The sequence below is a fragment of the Nyctibius grandis genome, chromosome 2 (genome assembly GCF_013368605.1).
Source record: "Nyctibius grandis isolate bNycGra1 chromosome 2, bNycGra1.pri, whole genome shotgun sequence".
NCBI lineage: Eukaryota > Metazoa > Chordata > Aves > Nyctibiiformes > Nyctibiidae > Nyctibius > Nyctibius grandis.
In genome coordinates this window covers 99355764-99373974 of record NC_090659.1, presented here as the reverse complement: position 1 = coordinate 99373974, position 18211 = coordinate 99355764, and the positions used below count along the sequence as shown (strand labels likewise).

General features: G+C 44.2%; 1 protein-coding gene across 2 annotated transcripts in view; it reads right to left on the bottom strand.

Moving 5' to 3' along the window:
- Positions 1-266: 266 nt before the first annotated feature.
- The window catches only part of SMAD9 (SMAD family member 9), a 44396-nt gene continuing 26451 nt past the window's right edge, over positions 267-18211 (bottom strand). For both annotated transcript variants that reach the window (XM_068421493.1, XM_068421502.1), the window contains exons 5-7: positions 17620-17841; positions 12958-13214; positions 267-8543 (exon numbers count right to left, since the gene is read on the bottom strand). In XM_068421493.1, coding sequence (XP_068277594.1) covers positions 8400-8543; positions 12958-13214; positions 17620-17841 — 623 coding nt within the window. In that variant the 3' untranslated portion in view covers positions 267-8399. The remainder of the gene's footprint in view (positions 8544-12957; positions 13215-17619; positions 17842-18211) is intronic.

Genomic DNA, 18211 nt, shown 5'->3' with positions numbered 1-18211 from the left:
ACTTTATAACATGCAGATTTTATGCTGTATTAATTTTCAATCCATTTTATAATGTCTAGCGTCCCATTCTGCTGGAAGTGTTGCATCATCCCATTACTCAGTGAAATCACTGATTCTTCTTGCCTAAGACTGACTTGTATGAATAAAGGCTTTCTAAATGCTCTGGTTCCCAAAGTGGCTGGTGATCAGACTGGGACCTACAGCTTTCCAAAGCCAATGTCTTTCAAAGAGAAAAATGGGAGACTTGAAAGGGAAGAGCTCTTAAATCAGAAATATCTTTATTAACAGTAAAACACAAGACGTGAATAATCCCTTTTACAATTGAATAATTCCAGCCAAAGAAAATGGAGTGTGTTAAGTGTACTGTTCAAGCATCAGACTAAATACGTTGACTTCAGAATGCTTCAAATCAAATGCAGCAGGAGGAATGGTTGTGAAAATGTCCACTCAATTAGCAGTTGTTTGTCTTGATATGTCAGGGCATGGGATAGGTACTCTGGGGCTGATCGGAGGATTCTGAGCTGCCCTGATCTCTCAGGCTCCTGAAACTAACTGAGATTTTTCATGCTCGAGAGGCAAGAGTCCAAGTAGCGTTCTTTATAAAGTGATCTACCCTGTTTTACAGAATATCACTAACTGTGATTAATACTTTATTCTGGACAGTGCAGAGGTTTTGCCTTGATTCTGATGGGACAGAGAGGGCAGAATTGTTCATAGACCAAACTGACACTATTAAATCTATGTATGATTCACAGTTCTTTTCTGCACCAGACTGTGATTGCTCGCACTTAACACAAAAAACCCACACCCTGCCCAAATCCACCATTTTGGCCCCTTGACTGCATAGAATTTGCAACCTTTTGGCTTCATTGATCCACACAAAAAGGCCTGTTTCTTCACTTTCTTGTCTCACTTCTCAGCCCAATTCATATCACAGAAGCGATATTGAAATGACAGATTAAATTGCTAACACTGAATTATCTGCAGAAAGTATGCTGTGGTACATTTAACTTGTACTTAGAAAGTATTATAAATAATTAAAAACTCCCAATTGCTCGAGTAAGTGATGAAAATTTATCTGCATGTGCATTATCTCTGCTTATCAATGTGTTCCCTTGCTCTCTTGTGTGCAAAGCATCTCATGGACAGAACTGTGAATTAGTAAGATGTAACACACACTTTAGCATCAAAAAAACACTTTGAAACATGATGTGCTCACTACTGTGAAAGTGCAAGGGGTCAGACTTTACCAAGTTTTTTCTAGCTTTTCTTTGCTGATGAGGTCTGTATTTAAAATTATTAACCGGTTGGTCTATTTCTTTCTACGCAATTCATATGCAATATTATTTGAATACTAACATGGAATATAAAATAGCAGCATCCATGGATAATAAAAATACTATGACTCAAGATCTAAAAAATGTTCACGATTAGCTGCAAATGTTCACATTGGCTATAGTGGAAGAGTAGCTGACTCTGGAGGACATAGTGGTTATGTCTACCTTGTATGAGAGACATGGCCTGCAAATTAGATTCATGATCTGTACAGGCACCAAGTTTGCAAGCATGGCCCAGGTGCAAATGGAGTTGTCCTCCTGATAGGACTCTCATATGCCTTATCTCCCTGGCAGGAAAGTGTGGCCCCAATATGGCAATATAATGTAAGGCATGCCCGGGCAAGCTGTTTGGAAAGCCCTGCGGTGAACAGGTAATGGGATTGTGGCTGCTCCTGGCCGCTCTGGAGCTTCCTATGAGTAGATGATCCATACAAACCAAAGGCTGTGTTTTTTGCTGGTGCACAACATGCAGAAGTGTCTGTCTGACTAGACAGATAAAGCGATTTCTCTCTCGAACAAAGACTAATGCCCACTCAGGCTTTCTGTACCTTGCAGAAAGGTATGCCCAGAGCTGCCATTAGTGAGCAGCTCTGTTTCCGTGACTGCAATGAAGCCTCAAGGTTGAGAAGCTTTTTATTCACAGATCTAAAGTCTCATATGACCCCTCTCCCCGCTGCAAATGGGACCAACTCTGGGGTTTTTTTTGATGGTGACCTGACCTCTGAGTCGCTCTCAGGTAAGGACACTTGTCCATTCTTAGTTCCTGTTATAAATATTATTCCATAGCCAGGTGTCCCTGTGAAGGCTCCTGCTGATTCCATCTTCCTTTGGGCACTGCAATTTCCCACCTAAGCATGAAGTGAGTTGCTTTGTTGAAATTCCCAGGTAGACACTATATATAATCCGTGTCCTTCAGTCATGCAGTTTCTGTTCAGACTGCAGTTTTCTTTGGGGACCACACACTGGATGTACTTATAGTGTCCTTGAATGGCTGCCCAAAGCTGAACTCCTCATTAGTCCTGCAGCGAGGCAAAGGGTAACCTTGCAAGTGCAGTTCCCAGATGCAAACAGAGCCTACTCCCTGTATCACATGGGACACCATTTGCCCCTAAATACCTAATGGCTTAATCGAGAGGCTGGTGTACCCAGCCAGGCTGTGTGTATAGGAAGCACCAGATCAAGGATTGTGGTACTCCAAGCTGCTCCTAAAACAGGTCTCGATGGTTAGTTTAGATGTGAATGTAAAAAGTTCTAGTGAACACAATGGCTGCCCAAGCACATACTGCCTTCACACCTCCTGCAATGACCACTGAGCATATCTGGTCATATGTTCCCTCCTCCCCAGCCCCTTCAACCTCTCAATGCACCTCTGGCTACAGAAACTGACCATGAACGAGAAGTCCTCTAAAAATCTTCTCAGCCCCATCACTGGGGTTTCCACTCACCCAGAAGGGCTTGGGTTCAGATGTTCAAGTAACAGGCTGCTCTCCAGGCTTCTCCAGAGCAAGGAGCTCTTGCCTTTGGCTTGGAGAGCCAAATCAGTGTGCCAGATTGCTTCCGTCACCTCTGGATGCAAATGGCACATTAATACTGGTGCTGCTGACGAACCGGCAGCAATTAAGCAGTCTTCTTCTCTTGGCTACTTAATAGGAAAACAAATGGTCTACGTACCATGATGAATGTGCTTTATGCCGCTGCCTGATCAAACTCCCACCACTGCCTGATGATGCATGGCACTTCTCCACAGAAACTTTCATGAGGCTTTGAATTGTTGATGGCTCAAAAAAACTGTCAAAAAAAATCTGCCTTCAACTAAGAAGTCTCGCTGTAAGTAGTTTTAAATCTCTCAGGAAGCCTATCATCTCCAAAGCTTGAGTATTAATGAGTGCATTTAAAGGCTTTAAATTGACTACAGGTTGATAGGTTCATGAAGACCTTTCAGCAGAAAATATCGCCTTCCAAAATGTGGAGACATTAAAGTGAGATACAAAGTTACATTGCTGTAAATTATGAGAAACATGAATTTTTAACTGATCTCAAATCACATAGTAGAGAAGCCCGTAAGAGAGACTTTGTTCAAAAAGAAAGAGAAATAAATGGTTTATTGGCCTTACTTTTTATCACTGCATCTGGGCATGGATCATCTTCCTATTTACGTGTTTGCTTTGTCCACCGTTACCATGTCTCCCTCGTGATGTGAGCTCTCCCCTTCTCTTGGTAAGGAGCTGTCAGCTGCTGTGTGTTTGCACAGCATTTCATACAGTGGACTAAGCCTCTAGACGCCATCAAAATACGAAAGAGTTCACACAGTGATACCAGCCATCCCAAATGCTAACAACTCTGAGATAGCTGTTGGCTTTGATTGCCCAGAATCAGGTCCTTCGATCAAACCTCCAGCAAATAGTTAAATTTGCTGAAATTCATCTCATCCTAATGCAGACATTTTAAACAGGCCAGAAGAATCATGCTCCAGAAATGCCTCTTTACTTACTAGTTAGGGAATATTAAGGTGACTACCTTCAATGAGATGCATGTGTGGACGGCACTGAAGCCAAATCCTATTTGTATGAGAATTACTGTAAAAGTAGACATACAGAAAAGGACAAACTGCTCGAATTTACCAACTTCCATTTAAACAACACAGACACTTACTGAGCAAGTATCATTACTGGGCTGGGAAAGCCACCAAGCCTTCCCTAGGGCCCACCTCACCTACTTTTGGACATGTCCAACACAGCAGTCCACCTCTGAGCTAGTGACCGAGTTCCCCTTATACTCAATGGGAAGACATAAGCATGCTCAGAGCGTGGTGTATTTCACCTACTTGAAACACCTGCCTTATGATGAAACGAATGATGCCCCAGAACAACCTGCTTCTCTGCACTGGCCATCCAATTTTCCCCTGCAACATCGGCAAGAAACTGGGTTCTGGAGCTGCCCAAGAGCAGAAGCACCTCAGAACATCCCCCTTTGCTCTCTGTGAGGAATATGACAATGCTGGGAAAGTCTAAAAGCAACCCCATGGCTTCTCTCTTATATTAGGAGGAAGGAGGTTTCAGCCTAAAAGGTAAGAAAAAACCTAGGATAAAGGACAGAGCTAGATCCTGGACAGAAGAGGTGATTTTCTCTGTCCTTAGCTGCTAAGAAAGCAAAAGGATGAGCAACATGAAAAGCACAGAGAAATTACTGGAGAAGAAAGGGTGCAATAAACATGCTAAAAAACATGTTACCAGTACCTCGGTACAGTGACATTGATGAGAGGGAGCTGAAGAAAATGTCTCTTTCCAAACTGATCTCTCTCAAGTCTGAGAAACAGTAAACGGCACACCTGGAATTTCTGTGTAACATTATTATTGGTTTTCATTGCTGCAGGACACTGTAAAGCTTTTCCTACCCCACAGTGACACTGCTGATGCCAAATGGGTTCTTCGTATTTACAAATCTCTTATACAACTTGCTATTACTGCTCAAACTTAACAATAATTTATCCTTCTGTGCTCTATAAATTCTGCAGGCAGCTGAAGATGCATTCAAATGAAGTAACACTGCTAGTTTACTGGTTCTTCTCCTCTGTTCATAATTACCACCCCATAGCAGGTATTACATAGCATCTAAAACACGTGGAAAGTCTTTCCAGAGTTTTGGTTTGCATGTGTGATGTAGCTGAAGATTTCAGTCATCCTCTTCTAATTATGCAGTAAAATGTGTAGCACCAGCTGTGACGGACAGAGTTTGTATGCCTTAAACAACTTGTTTGACAACTCTGGCTGGAGGAGGGGATGGATGCTGCAGAGGCCTGCAAGTCTGGCAAGAGATAAGGGCCTTGGGAGCAGAACAATACCTTTGCTGTGCCTTAATTGATGTGGAGCATCAATTATTGATGGATGGAGAAGCTCCTTCTTCGTCTGGCTGGTGGAAGAGATAAGTCCTGCGGAGGCAGGATGGTGTCTTTTCCTTGGGGCCAACCTACATCTTTGTAACATGAAGGTATCAACCACGCTTGCACAGAAGTGGGGTCATACAGCGGACACCACAACTAGGGGGGATCACCACCACCAGACACCTCTTGGGGGACCACCTACTCATTTCGAGAACAATCTAAGACTACAAATGCGCAGGCGTCCCAATTAGCATGAGAAGCAAGTGGAGGGGGGAGACAAGAGGGATATTACCGCCCTTTCCTATCTCACACGCAAATGACCTAAGGTATTTAGAACTCCTCACTTGGGATGTTGCTGCGCTTGCTCCTGAAGTCACCTGAGGTCACCTGAGGACCCATCCTGCAAGTGATTTACGGGAGGAGCAACTCTGCAAGCAATTTACCAACTCTACAAACAACTTACATCGCTGGATCCAAGGGTGGTGATATCTCTTTTCCTCTTTCTCATATTATCTATCCTCTTTCTCTTGTTCCTTTTCCTTTTCTCTCTTTTCTCAATGCCTTTAGAAACCCAAGAAACTTACGACCATGCTACTTTACCTGTATTGTTAAATTGCTCTTAATTCCATACCAGTTATTTGGTGTCATTTCACCTTAATTTACTCCAAGGGATTTATGAACTACTTGCAACCAGGTCGTAACATTAAATTGGCGTCACGGACAGGATCCCTTGCTAAGAGTAAAGTAACTGGTAGTGCCCAGACTCAAATAAGAGCGAGTTCTCTTCAGAAGGGAGTCTGCCGGGGAGAAAGATATCATCCCTCAGAGGTATAATGCTGAATTCAAAAAATAGGACCCCCCTGGGGGAGTCTGATGTGCATGATGCAAAAGGTGGGACTACCCTGGGGGAATCCAGTGTGGATTCTAGTCCTCTCCTAGAGAAATTGGAGAGCTACAACGCTCGTCCTTCCCCTCCTGGTATGACATGGGCACATAATAATTGGCATGATCCCCAGGCTGTAGTGGACCAGCTTATGGTCTTGATGAAGGAAGGAAAATTCAAGCTTGGAAAAGGGAAAGCGTTGGTCTGTGATGTTTTGGGTGCTGCTCTGATGGCTGCCCAAAAGCAGAGACAAACGAATCAGCAAAAGAGCATGAAACAGTTAAATCTTTACAAGACCTGATCAAAGGTATACAGGAACAGCTAAGAAGTGAAAGAGAGCAATTAGCTGCTGAAAGGGCAATTAACCGATGGCTTCACGCAGCCTTATCAGAATCCTTTGAAGGAGGAAAATTTCTCTGGGAGGAGTTAGAAGGTAAAGATTGGGAATCATCCTCCTGGAGGGAGCCAGAATTTACACAACTGACTCAAACTGATGCCCTAAGAGAAAAACACCCTGTCTACCCCTCCAGGGAGCTGGATAAGAGACACTTATAACCATGCTACTTTCCCTGTATTAATAAATTGTTCTTAATTTCATACCAGTTATTTGGTGTCGTTTCACCTTAATCTACTCCAAGGGATTTATGAACTAGTTGCGACCAGGTCTAACACCAGCTATTGTGTGAGAAGAAAAGAAACACTCTGTAAAATATTTTTTTTTTCTCAGGTTACTTCTGCTGTGTTCTAAGAGGAATGAGATTGGAGAAGCTACCACTCTTTCTGACCCCTAAAGCAAAACAATTTTCAGTGGACTGTTATGCTTGGAAAGAAATAATCCTCTACCCTTTCACCAAGGTAACAGGGACCATCAAAACGTAATAAAAGTTTCACCTGCCTCCTCAGGAAAGGTTACCAAGTGAACAGCATTTTATAAGGCTGGCTCTGTGGATGAGAGTATAGGCAATAGGTTTCCCTGCTTACAGAAGGACCACAGACAAGGAGCTTTTAAAAAGGTTCTGCACATAGATTCATGCTTCACTTGTTCATGGCTTACACTGCCTCACCATCCTCTGCAGGCGAGGCAAAAGCATGCAAATGATGAAGCCTGTATCTAAGATGAGGAACCATCCACGGGGATGTTCGAAGTGACTGGCAGGGAAGCCCTCTCTGTGAAACTCGAGCCTTGCAGTCAGATCCGGAGGACTGGCCCAGCACAGAGGATGGACATGGCTGACTCCCACCTCCTTCTCGTTGCATCCTGAGAGCGTGGGCCTTCCTGTTCCCAGTACAGAGACTATCCCAAGATGAATGATAAAGTAATTACTCCGTTCTTCAATGCACACTTCATTTCCCTTTTCTGAATCACAGTTCAAGTCCCTTTTGGACGTACCCTTGATATCAGCACAGTAGTCTAACTACAGACAGTCCTAACTTTAAAACAAACTACATCAATACTGTATAATGGATAGGATTCAGTTTACATGCCGGATACATATGCAAGTATGTAAGTACTTTGCAAAAAAGCACTGGAAGTTAATTAGTTTTTAAACTTACAGCCATATATTTCAAATTTTTTCCTTAGGAGCTTGTTGCTTTTCAGTGCAGCAGTACTGTACGCTACTGTGTTAACAGTATCAGGCTACTCGGATGTGTCCACGATGCTCTGATAAGGCTCCAGTGCTGAACGTGTCCTGAGGGCTCTCTCCTCGTGCCAAATCCTAGTGGAGACAGGGGTGCTTCAGCTCCTCAGGGGATCTGTTGTCCCATCGTGCTTTGCAGTAGGGAGACAGACTGGAATTGCAGTTTAGTCCTTCAGTTCATGGGATAAAAGTCATCTTGATGCGTAAGTCCTGTGCATCACTCTTTTAGACCTGACATTAGGATGCATAAACGGTGCAGAGATCTGACTTTGGTTGCCTGCAGAGGGGTGAATTTCACCTACTAGGAACAGCTACAGCCAGTTCAGGTTCTGAATACGCATGAAAGTGCTGAGAATTCGCACAGTTTACTGGCTTGGCTGGGGAATGAAGATGCTCACAGGAAATATTTGACACTTTTGCAGGAATTTGGCTTATTTTATACTAGAGAACAGATATGCTATACCTGAATTTCTAAACTTATTGTACTGGCATCAGAATAACTAGAAACCACAAAATGTAGCATGAAAAAAAAAGAGTAGACTATGTATAGATATATTTACACCTACATACATCTACATATATAAGCTTCTGTTCACTGGAAATCCTATAAGCCACTGCCTGCAACAGCATCCATCCTAAGGAAATTCTAGAGATGATTCTTAAGAGACTGAGGAGATGGGGTTATGAGGTGAGCCCATCTGTGTCAGCACCTTATCCAGCCATTGCAATGGTCCATGCAGGTGGATCTCAATCCAGCAGGGCGTGCTTGTAACATCCTGGCGGTGATACTCTGCTCCCCAGCCCTATAAAAGTATCAAAGGACCGAAAAGTGAGTTTTTTTAAACAAAAAAAAAACAAATCACAACTCCAGTGCTGACAATCTAACACAACTACAGGTAGTCCGTCACCCAAGTTCCCAAGGTTTAATGCTTTGTCCTCAGGGTAATTTTCTCTAGAAACTTCGCTCCTTTCTAAGGTCATTGTTATCATAGTTATCAGGGACTCTATACTATTAAATTAAAAATGCTCAGTCACACTTACAGGTGCTGAGACCAACTGGCATGGAAAGGCCTGTTTCCAAGCTTGGCTGCCTGCAGACAGCCCATGGGGAACGGTCCCTGCTGTTCGCACCCCAGAACGTGCCCAGGCAAGTCTGCCAGACTGCTGTCTGGCATGGATGAAAAGCAGGCCAGACCCTGCTTTTAAACTGTGGCATAACACTTTAACAGGAACTGGGAATGATCCTGGGCACTGCTTCATTTATTGGCAGAGATGGATCCTATGAGTCTGAGACTCTAGAAGTTCTAGATATTTATGTGAACCTCTGGAAACTTCCAGCAACATTTCTCATGCCCCCTTTACCTTAAACTTAATCTATGTATAGACACTTTCCATAGGTTTTCTATCCTTGAACACGTCCTCTTTTCCCATGGGAGTTCCCAGCTGTCTGCTGTGGGAAGTCTTGCAGTAATTTCTCAAGCACTTTCAGGGAGATAAGTGATATGGAGTGTCTGACAGAAGATGGGGATGTGGTGCTGGCAGGGAGAAAAGAGAACCAGAAGTCCCTGCGCCTGAAGCGGGCACAGTGTCTGCTTGTTAAGCAGGCAGCCTGATTTCACAGCAACACAAGACATCCAAGTCACGGCCCAAAGTCTCACAGCTAACTGGCTGTCTCACTGCCAGAACTAAACTGGGATTTCCACAGGGCCACATGCAAAATGTGGTCCCACTGCAGGATGAAGGTCTTCATTTGTAGGCTGTTGATCAGAGATGATGAGTCTTACCCACCATTATGCTGGTCAGGTGGGAAAAAAAAGGACATGGAGGTGTATTAAGATTGATGCCTGCCAAAGTTACCTAAATTGCAGAGTGCTGAACAACTCGGACAACTGAGGCTGCTAGAACCCACTTCTCTAGACGATCAGCTGCAAAACTAGGATCAACACGAAAAGGATGCCATAATACATGGGCTGGATAAAATCCATTTCTACTTAATGAAGAAAAGGGGGAAGAAAGCAGAAGAGTAAGATATGGACCCACCAAAGCCCGAAGAGTACTTTTAATCAGGCAGCATTTTTCTGACCTGCAGAGCATGTATCAGGCTAGAAAGGGTCTGTGTTCACAGGCACCTCAGATTTATGTTCTGGAAACATCTGCATAAAATGCCACTCTTTAAACCAGCGCAGTCAGGCTTCTGAGTTTGTGAAGTCTTAAGTACTCAGCTGCAGCGAAGATACACAGCCAGAATGGCAAGTGTCAGAGGAGTCCGTGCACCTCCCCTGACTGGCAGGACGGAAACTCCGTAGGAATAGGAATTCCAGGTTGCAAGCAGGACCTGCTGGCTTTGGAGGAGCTGGGCAGTGTGTGCTGGTGGCCAGCCATCTCCCTCTGCTGGCAACTCCCAAACGCTCACGGTCGCCTTCCCCAGCTCGGCTGCCCCTGCTGCCATCTCAGGCTGTCGTCTGGAGCTCCCAGCAGGGGAAATGCCAGGAAGGCAGGACCCCCTGTGCCTCTTGTATATCGCTCCCGGGCTGCAGGTATCCTCCTTCATCCCCGGGGCTGAAAGGAACTCAAGAGGTGCTGCTATCTTAACGAGGGAACAGAATGAGAACAACTTTCAAAGCTGTGGTGGTGTTCTGCACAGACAGTGGGAAAAGGATATTGATACAACCACAGGGAGACCAGAAATGTGCCTTCCAGCACAGTGGAGATCTGCCAAGGGGTCCTGCTGCTCTTGCCAGCCCTTCCCACCTCCTGTGGGCAACAGGTCTCTCCAGCCCAGGCTCCAGCCACATCCCAGAGCACTGAGCTGCCTCATGCTGGGGAGCACGGTCAAGTCTGCTGGGTTGTCCCCTTAGCCCCAAGACCTGGGGAAACATGGAAGGGAGGGTGCTGGGTTCAGACCCTCCGTCTCTCCACTTTGTGCTTCAGCTGCCTCATCTGTAGAGAGGGGACAAAAGCCATCCTGCTTTTGTTATCAGCAGTGCTCAGTGGATGGAAATTGCTGTCTGCTCCCACTGATGATACACTCACATCTGCCTGAGGGTTGAGCTCCTCCCAGATGCTCCATGGGCACACGAAGGGTATCAGAGGGGACAGGACATTCACCTCCGTCTCTTCCACATCCTGCCTCCAGAAGATGTCCCGGCAAGTTACTCATGTCTTGGTCCCTACCCATCTCTGCCTCCCAGTTAGTAGCTTAAGCATTGGTGGGGTAGGAGGCAGGGTCTCCAGCCCTTTGGCTTTGCTTGCCTGTGGGCTGTAGGTGACCAGCAGCATCTGGTCATGAATCAGGGGAGAAGTCAAAGGACTGCCCTGCACCTGAGGGCTCTTGGTGTGTAGCTCTGACAGACAACATGCTCCTCTGTGCACTGCATACCCAACACCCAGGGGCACTCCTGTCCCCAGACTGAACATGCTGGGGTTCACACCTTGGGAGAGATAATTTGAGAAGACTGAGTACAGGAAAGGGTTTTTACAGGCCAGGAAGGAAGAACCAAGATGAGATTTGCATAGCCATTTTCCAAAGGTCATGGGAAAGGGTTCAAAATAATTCCTTGCACTGGTCTTCTGGTGCCTGAGGCACTACAGTGGCTGCTATTGTTTCCACAAAGCAAGGTGATAATATGGCAGCAGCACTATTTAGTGCATCAACACCACAATTTCTGCTGCCATGCTGGGCATGGAGGCAGATAACACATCAAAGAGACTGCCCCTGAGTTGCTGAGATAATGAAAATATTGTGTAACTGGCTACACCGCCTTTATAAACAACATGCCCATTCACGTCTCCCATTAAAGAAAATGCTGTTTGTTGGGTTTCTTGCTTTCTTTTTTTCCCCTAATGCTTGCGTGTGAACAAGATGTCAGTTCCTTCCCAAGAAAAAAAGCAACAGCGTGGTCACAGGCAGAAAGATTTTGGCTTGGACTCTTAGGAAAAGTTACAGGGAACTCTTTAATGCTCTCAGTGAGTTAAGAAGACAGGTCCCCAAGGATGGCTGGAAAGAGTCAGAACCAGAAAGCTGCGTGGGACTCAGTTCATCTGCTTTGCAGAACACAGGGGAACTGGGCTCAAGCCTCAAGCAGTTTTGTAGTACCTTAGATGTGAATTCAGTCAGCTTGATTCAGTCATTTGTATAGAACCAAATCTGTAAGACAAAGGGACATACTCAAGCCACTTCTTCTGGTACCTAGCAGGACCAACTTGCTTCTAATGGTGCAACTTCTCTTGTTTGCAGGCTGAACATAGCTGCCATCTCTCCCCAGCAGCAGTAAAGGAAGTCCGTCTAGTGCATCTGTAAACAGTCTCAAAATACTCACCATTCTCTGGGGCTTATATGCTACAATAGGCATCTAAGTAAATCCTAAGTGCTAAAAGGAGTCAAGAGATCTCATTCTGGTGAGAAGGCCATTCAGAAGATTTAAGAAACTCCCACAAAGACTCATACATCGCACACAGAGCAATCGGACTGCAAAGTTCAGATATGAAAGACATGGAAACAGTAATGGCTTTGGTGGTCTCCTGTCTCTTCCAAATAACAGGAGGAAGGTCAGATGTTCTTTTGGGTTTTATATTCTGCTTGCAAGAAGCCCTTCTGGCAGCGTGGCTGGCCAGAGTGAATGTCATCAGAAATTAAGACAATCTCTTGCCAGGGATCAGACAGGTGGCAAACAACAACAATTCCCAGCAAGTTCAATGGAGGCTGAAGGAGGACCCAGTGTTTCTTGACTGAGACCATATATACCAGTCTATAGTAATGGTGAGACTGGAAAGCAGTCTAGAGACATAAGGACATTCTTTGCAGATCTATGGCTCTACCAAGCTCTACTGCAAACCAGTAACAATAGGAGGGATCACAACTGCCTAAGGTATGTGCTACAACATTTACACGTTGCTAAGCCCCTCTAAGTTGAGCTCTTTATGCAATCAATGGGGAAACATCACCATTCAATCTCTGCTTATTTTCCTCAAAAAGCCTATGGAATACCTAATTTTTGAAGTCTAAGAAATTTCCAGGTTGGCCACAAAAGCTACTGATCTTAAGCACCTGGAATTTTAAGGCAATACTAGAAAACAGGCAGTCTGAATTGCTATTTGCAATTTGCATGTCTAAATCCCCACCTGAGAAGGATTTGATGGGGTCTAGTTTTGCACCAAAGCTAGCAAGTGATGGGATTTGCCTTTCCAGAAATGCAAGAGAAAACAAAGAATTCTTACTTTAACAAAGCTCATTCGAATAGTACACATCTTGGTCAGCTCATACACCACTTCAAAACCATGATTGACTGACTGGGCAAGCAGCTGGGCGAAGAGCTGGTTGTTGAAGATCTTGAGGCTGCAGCCACTGGGGATCTTGCAGACAGTGGCTGGGTGGAAACCATGCTGATAGTTACAGTTGCGGCTTTGCACAAAAATACTGCTGTCACTGACACATTCAGCATAAACTTCCCCACCGACATAGTAAAGATGAACACCTTGAAAAAGAAAAAATAACGTGTATTATTTCTCCATTGTTAACAGCACACTTTATACTAGCTTTAACTATTTTATGGTGTGGGCATACAAGCCCAGGATCATTCCAGGCACTCCAGTGCCTATATATTGCCTTTTCAAAGACAGCAAACTCTGTGCGTATCCATATATCTGTACAATGGCCCCACCAACCTTAAGAGGAAATTGTCATAAATGCTATTTGGAGGTACTGGTCTAGGGGAAAAAAGTCTTGGCACATGATGTTCTGCCTTGTTTTTCAGTGAAGGCTGGTTTACTTCTTTAACCCAACAGCATAGTGCTTTATGACACACACACGCACATACATACACACACACACATAAATGTCAAACATATGTCAATGATGTACAAAGCATGGATCAAAACTGTCAAAGAACTGACAAATCCATTATACTCACTGTTGAGCACATGCATGCTGACCAAGACCCACTTCATTGCACGCTTTTTTTTTACTACAGGATCCTATCTCGTGCAGTTCAAACACAGCATGGTGTGTACTTAAAATAACTTTTCTGTATTTTGCTTTATCCAACACATCAGAACTATGTATTTGCATTTACATGACGTGACTTACTCATCGGATCCTGTTCAAAGTCACCTTTAGCAAGAAAATGACTGATTTCCTTCTGGACTTCTCAGTGCCTGAGTGACTTACCAACACTAACTCTCAAATTTTTATCATGCCTTGGGGAAATGAAAGATGGAAGCATTTCTATCCATTCAAAGACTGTGGTCCCCCAGGATGTCTACTTTCATGAAAATACACCTAAATTAGTGGGAGAACTTATCTTAGCCCAATTCAGCAACCTTAAAGTTAGCGATCTTGTGTAAGCTAATTGTGTAGATGCCTTCTCCACTTGATAGATGATGAGAGGCACTGTGACCAGATGATTCACTCCATCCGCTACAGAGTGCAGGCTCACAGCCAGCTTAAACTGATGGAAGTCTGTGCAGGTGCTGAAAAGGTGCCCTCATTCCCTGCCCCTGCTGCTTCTTCCCACACCTGTGTTCATGCTGGCAGCAATGGCTGGGGACTGGGCAGCCATCCAGATTGGGGAACTGAACCAGCTAATAAACTTAAAAACAAACAAAACAAAACAAAAGAAGATTTATTTGCAGTGAGATCTTCATCAGTGCAAGGGTGGCAATGGGGACCCAGACTGCTTAAACGTGAGCATGAAACCACAGCCTGAGGGGGGCCGAGTCATCCTGTGAAGATGCTTAGACATTCGCCCTTCCCATGACTAGATTAGGTGAGATGAACCCCTCCGGTGGCCAAGAGAGGTGGAAGAACTCAGTTCTTTGTTCTCATAAAAAACACCACTAAATAAAAATAAAATCGTCCTCTCTATTCCCAGGCATGGCATTCAAACCTTTACATACAAATGCGCACGTTCACAGAGTCTCAGTGGACTGCCTGCAAAGCTAGTGATAACTACGCTTTAATTCAGTTGTAGCTAGTTTTATTCCTGTTGTCTTTCATACAAAAAAGGCTGGTTACATATTCCCAGTCTGTTCATCATTCTGTGGTCATGACAGCAAGGGGCAGCAGCACACCCTTAGGACAAAAACAGCCTCTAAACAGAAGTGGGAAAGGCTTGGGGAAAAGCAGGTTGAGTGGGAAAGGAATCTGGGAAAAATACACTCTCCCATAGACTTCCAGAGTGACTCAGACAGGAACCTTGAAGTCTGTCTTCAAGCCATCACTTGACTTTTACTTCTACGCACCCACGAGCTCTCAAATTAGATGTGAGTGACAGGGGGGTGTGGCTCAGAGCACACGCTAGTATTGCACCGGGAACATGGGTGAGATGACACCTCTATTAGATCAGTCGTCAGCTCCAGTCCAACTGCACCAGACATTATGGGATGCTGCACGTGGTGACTGCTCTTACTTGACCCTTCCCTTCTGTGGAGGATGGATAAAAGGGAAGGACTGAAAACACAAAGCTCTAGCTGACCTTGATGAAGTCCACATAACTTTCTGAAATAAACAGATACAGTGAGAACACAAGGTAAGGAGAGAAGCATAAGAACATTAACATTCACCCCATTTCAAATCTTCAGGTGTGGCTACTGATTTAGGAAGACCACACTTCCGGGTGCTAGGGTGAAAAATTTTAAAGGCTGGATTTTCGGAGTACATTGAGTAACTCAATTTCTGAAAAAAATGAGTGCTTTCAAAGGCATTGCCCAACCTGTGTACTACCATAACAAAAACACCAAAGTCACTTCTGAAAGCAGAGGCTACAATCTGCTTTTTCCTTGTGGACTTTTAAAAAGCAATAAATACAGCAGTAATGAAATGTCAGTGCGTATTTCCATTCTTCTGGTATTCATTTGCAGAGACAAGCACCCTCAAGGAAGCCAAGCAGCTGAATACACATTTGTAGAAGACCAAATCAAGGGTCCATGTGCTTCAGTGGGTTTTCATTGCTCTCTGCAGAAACTGGAAATTCAGCAGTCTCCAAGCACCCACATCTTTTTGAAACTCCGATCAGAAGTCCCCTTTTTGTCCTTGAAGTCTGACTGCTGAAACAGGTCCAATTGCTAGTAGATGTTGCATTGTGTTCTGGATTGTTTTTAGCTTTGATGTGGTATTTCCAGGAAACCGTTTCACGCTGATACACTAGATGACAATTCAATCACATATCCTTATCCTACTGAGCTAATCTTGTTTACTCATTCTGTTTTCTCCCCTGTTAACATGTGACAATTGTATCCATTTCAGTAGCTTTCATCTGTCCAGTGTGCCTTTGAACTGCACACTTCTGGAGCTGCTCTGTGCTCTTCTGCAGGCCTGTACTGGTGCTACTTCTATTCCACTTGAACATGTTTTTTTTAAGATTTGCATAAAGAAGGAAGAGAAGTAAAATTAAGGACCTCTGATATACTAAGCTCCTCTCTGCGCAACCTGCTCCCTTCCCTTGGGCGGATTCCTAGTGTAAGACTTTAAAAGACTTTTAATCAATGAAGACGGATCTTCAGATTTGAATGGATGAGGACCATTAGCATTCACCTCATTTTCTTCCTGTTCTGTCTCTTCCTCTTTTGGGGCAGAAAGTCACAGGATGTAACATCCTCAAATGACAGCTTTGACTGGGATCTTTTGTCATTCTTCTTTTAGGGCTGGGCTCAGCTTTGATCTACACCCCTCTGACAGCTTACGCTGATAGAGGAGCTTTGCTTTATTTTCAGAATAAGTCAGAACTAGATATACAACTCATTTCCACCCCTCACAACAAACTACTATGAGAGACACTTGTAGCATTACACTGGCTTCACACAGTGCATCTGCAACACAAGTGCTTCCCTTCCAGAGAAAAGTGCAAGAGCTACTTACATCTCCTGTGCCAATCTTCAGGTTCACTGTTGTTTGTAAAAACTATGTCACATTTATCTCTGAGCTTCCTCCTATTCAGTCATTCAACACTAGACTATCAAGAGCCAATTAAAATACTGCTCTAGGCCTGGGAAATGAAGTGAGGTTGACAAGATAATAGGAGTGGAACAATTAGAGTTAATTAGCTCAGTGGGAAATCCATTCCCAGGCAGCTACTGGTGAGAGGCTGGGTTGGCAAGATACTGAGTCTAGACTGGATATACCAGAACAGGCAAACCTTCAACGGCACAGAGAATGGCCGGTAAAGGGCTTCTGACTCACCGCCACAAACAACAGTAAGTTCTGGGAGAATATCAGGCCCTACACAGCCCTAGTGAGCTGGGATGGAGTGTGTGCAGCCACGCATGTCCAGGTGTGGTCTCCTCGTACTTGTCACCAGAAGCGTATGCTCCTGTGTTTGCACAGGGTATATGTACACCAGAAGTGGAGCATACAAGGAGAACTGCTGGAAGGAGAATCCAAGACTTAGTTTTACTGGCAAGAAGTTGACAAGGCAGGGAATCAGACTGGTAGGAGGGAAAAAACTACAAAGGCAACTCCAGTAGAGTTCCTCAGCTAAATAACTCAACTACTTAGTGTTTCATCCATCTCCCTTTGTTATTTGGTGGTAGGAGAACCAGCCTTGAGGCACCAGCAATTATCCTTTTAGTGGCATTTCAATGGCAATATTCCCAGTTGCCAGAAGCTCTAATAAATAAAATGAAAATACATACTGCTAAATTAGAACACACAACTATAAACAACATTTTTCTCTTCACTGGCCAAGTAAATAGCTTTTGTAAGGAGCTACTCTGCTGATTGTTATACAGTCACAAAAGAATCAGCTGCTTTTCTTCTATTTCAGAAGTAATCCCAGAGCTCTAGCTTTAAGACAAGCACATCTGACAAATCAGCTAGGTTTGTTAATGTAGTGCACGGTTCTTTCAAGCTCTGAATATTCCCAACGAGAAGGGATTTTCTCTTACCTTTTCCTATGTGTCTCCTGGTGTTTTCTATAGTAGAGTTGCGGTTTACATTTGACAGCAGTCCTAGGCAGAATCTGTTTTTGTTATTTGAGGGATCTGTAAATCCATCTATAAGGATACTTCGAGAGGAAGCCTGGAAAGTCTCCCCTACCCGGTTGTTGAGTTCATAGTAGGCAACTGAGCACCAATGTTGGGGTTCCTCATAGCAAACAGGCCGAAAGTCTGTAGGAAATAAAATTAATTAGCTGCTCAGGTCTCAGTAATATTTTTCAAACAATCATTCCCTGTTTTCTTTCCTCCCTCCCTCCCTCCCTTCCTCCCACGCCCACCCCCCCCTCCGACTCTTCATCCAAATAGTCACTTATATCAGGCTTTATCTCAACAACAGCTTCTGTTTCTTCTTAATTTTATGACTGAAGCCCCAAACATGCAAAGGGCTAGTACACCAGCTTAACACTAAGCCTCTGAGGAGTCCCACTTGTTCTTAAAAGTGATAACTCCACTGCATTAAATTAAGCACATGCTGACATTCCTTGCTGAACTGGGGCCCAGTCTCTACACTGAAAATAGTAAGGGACACATCTGCTCTGCA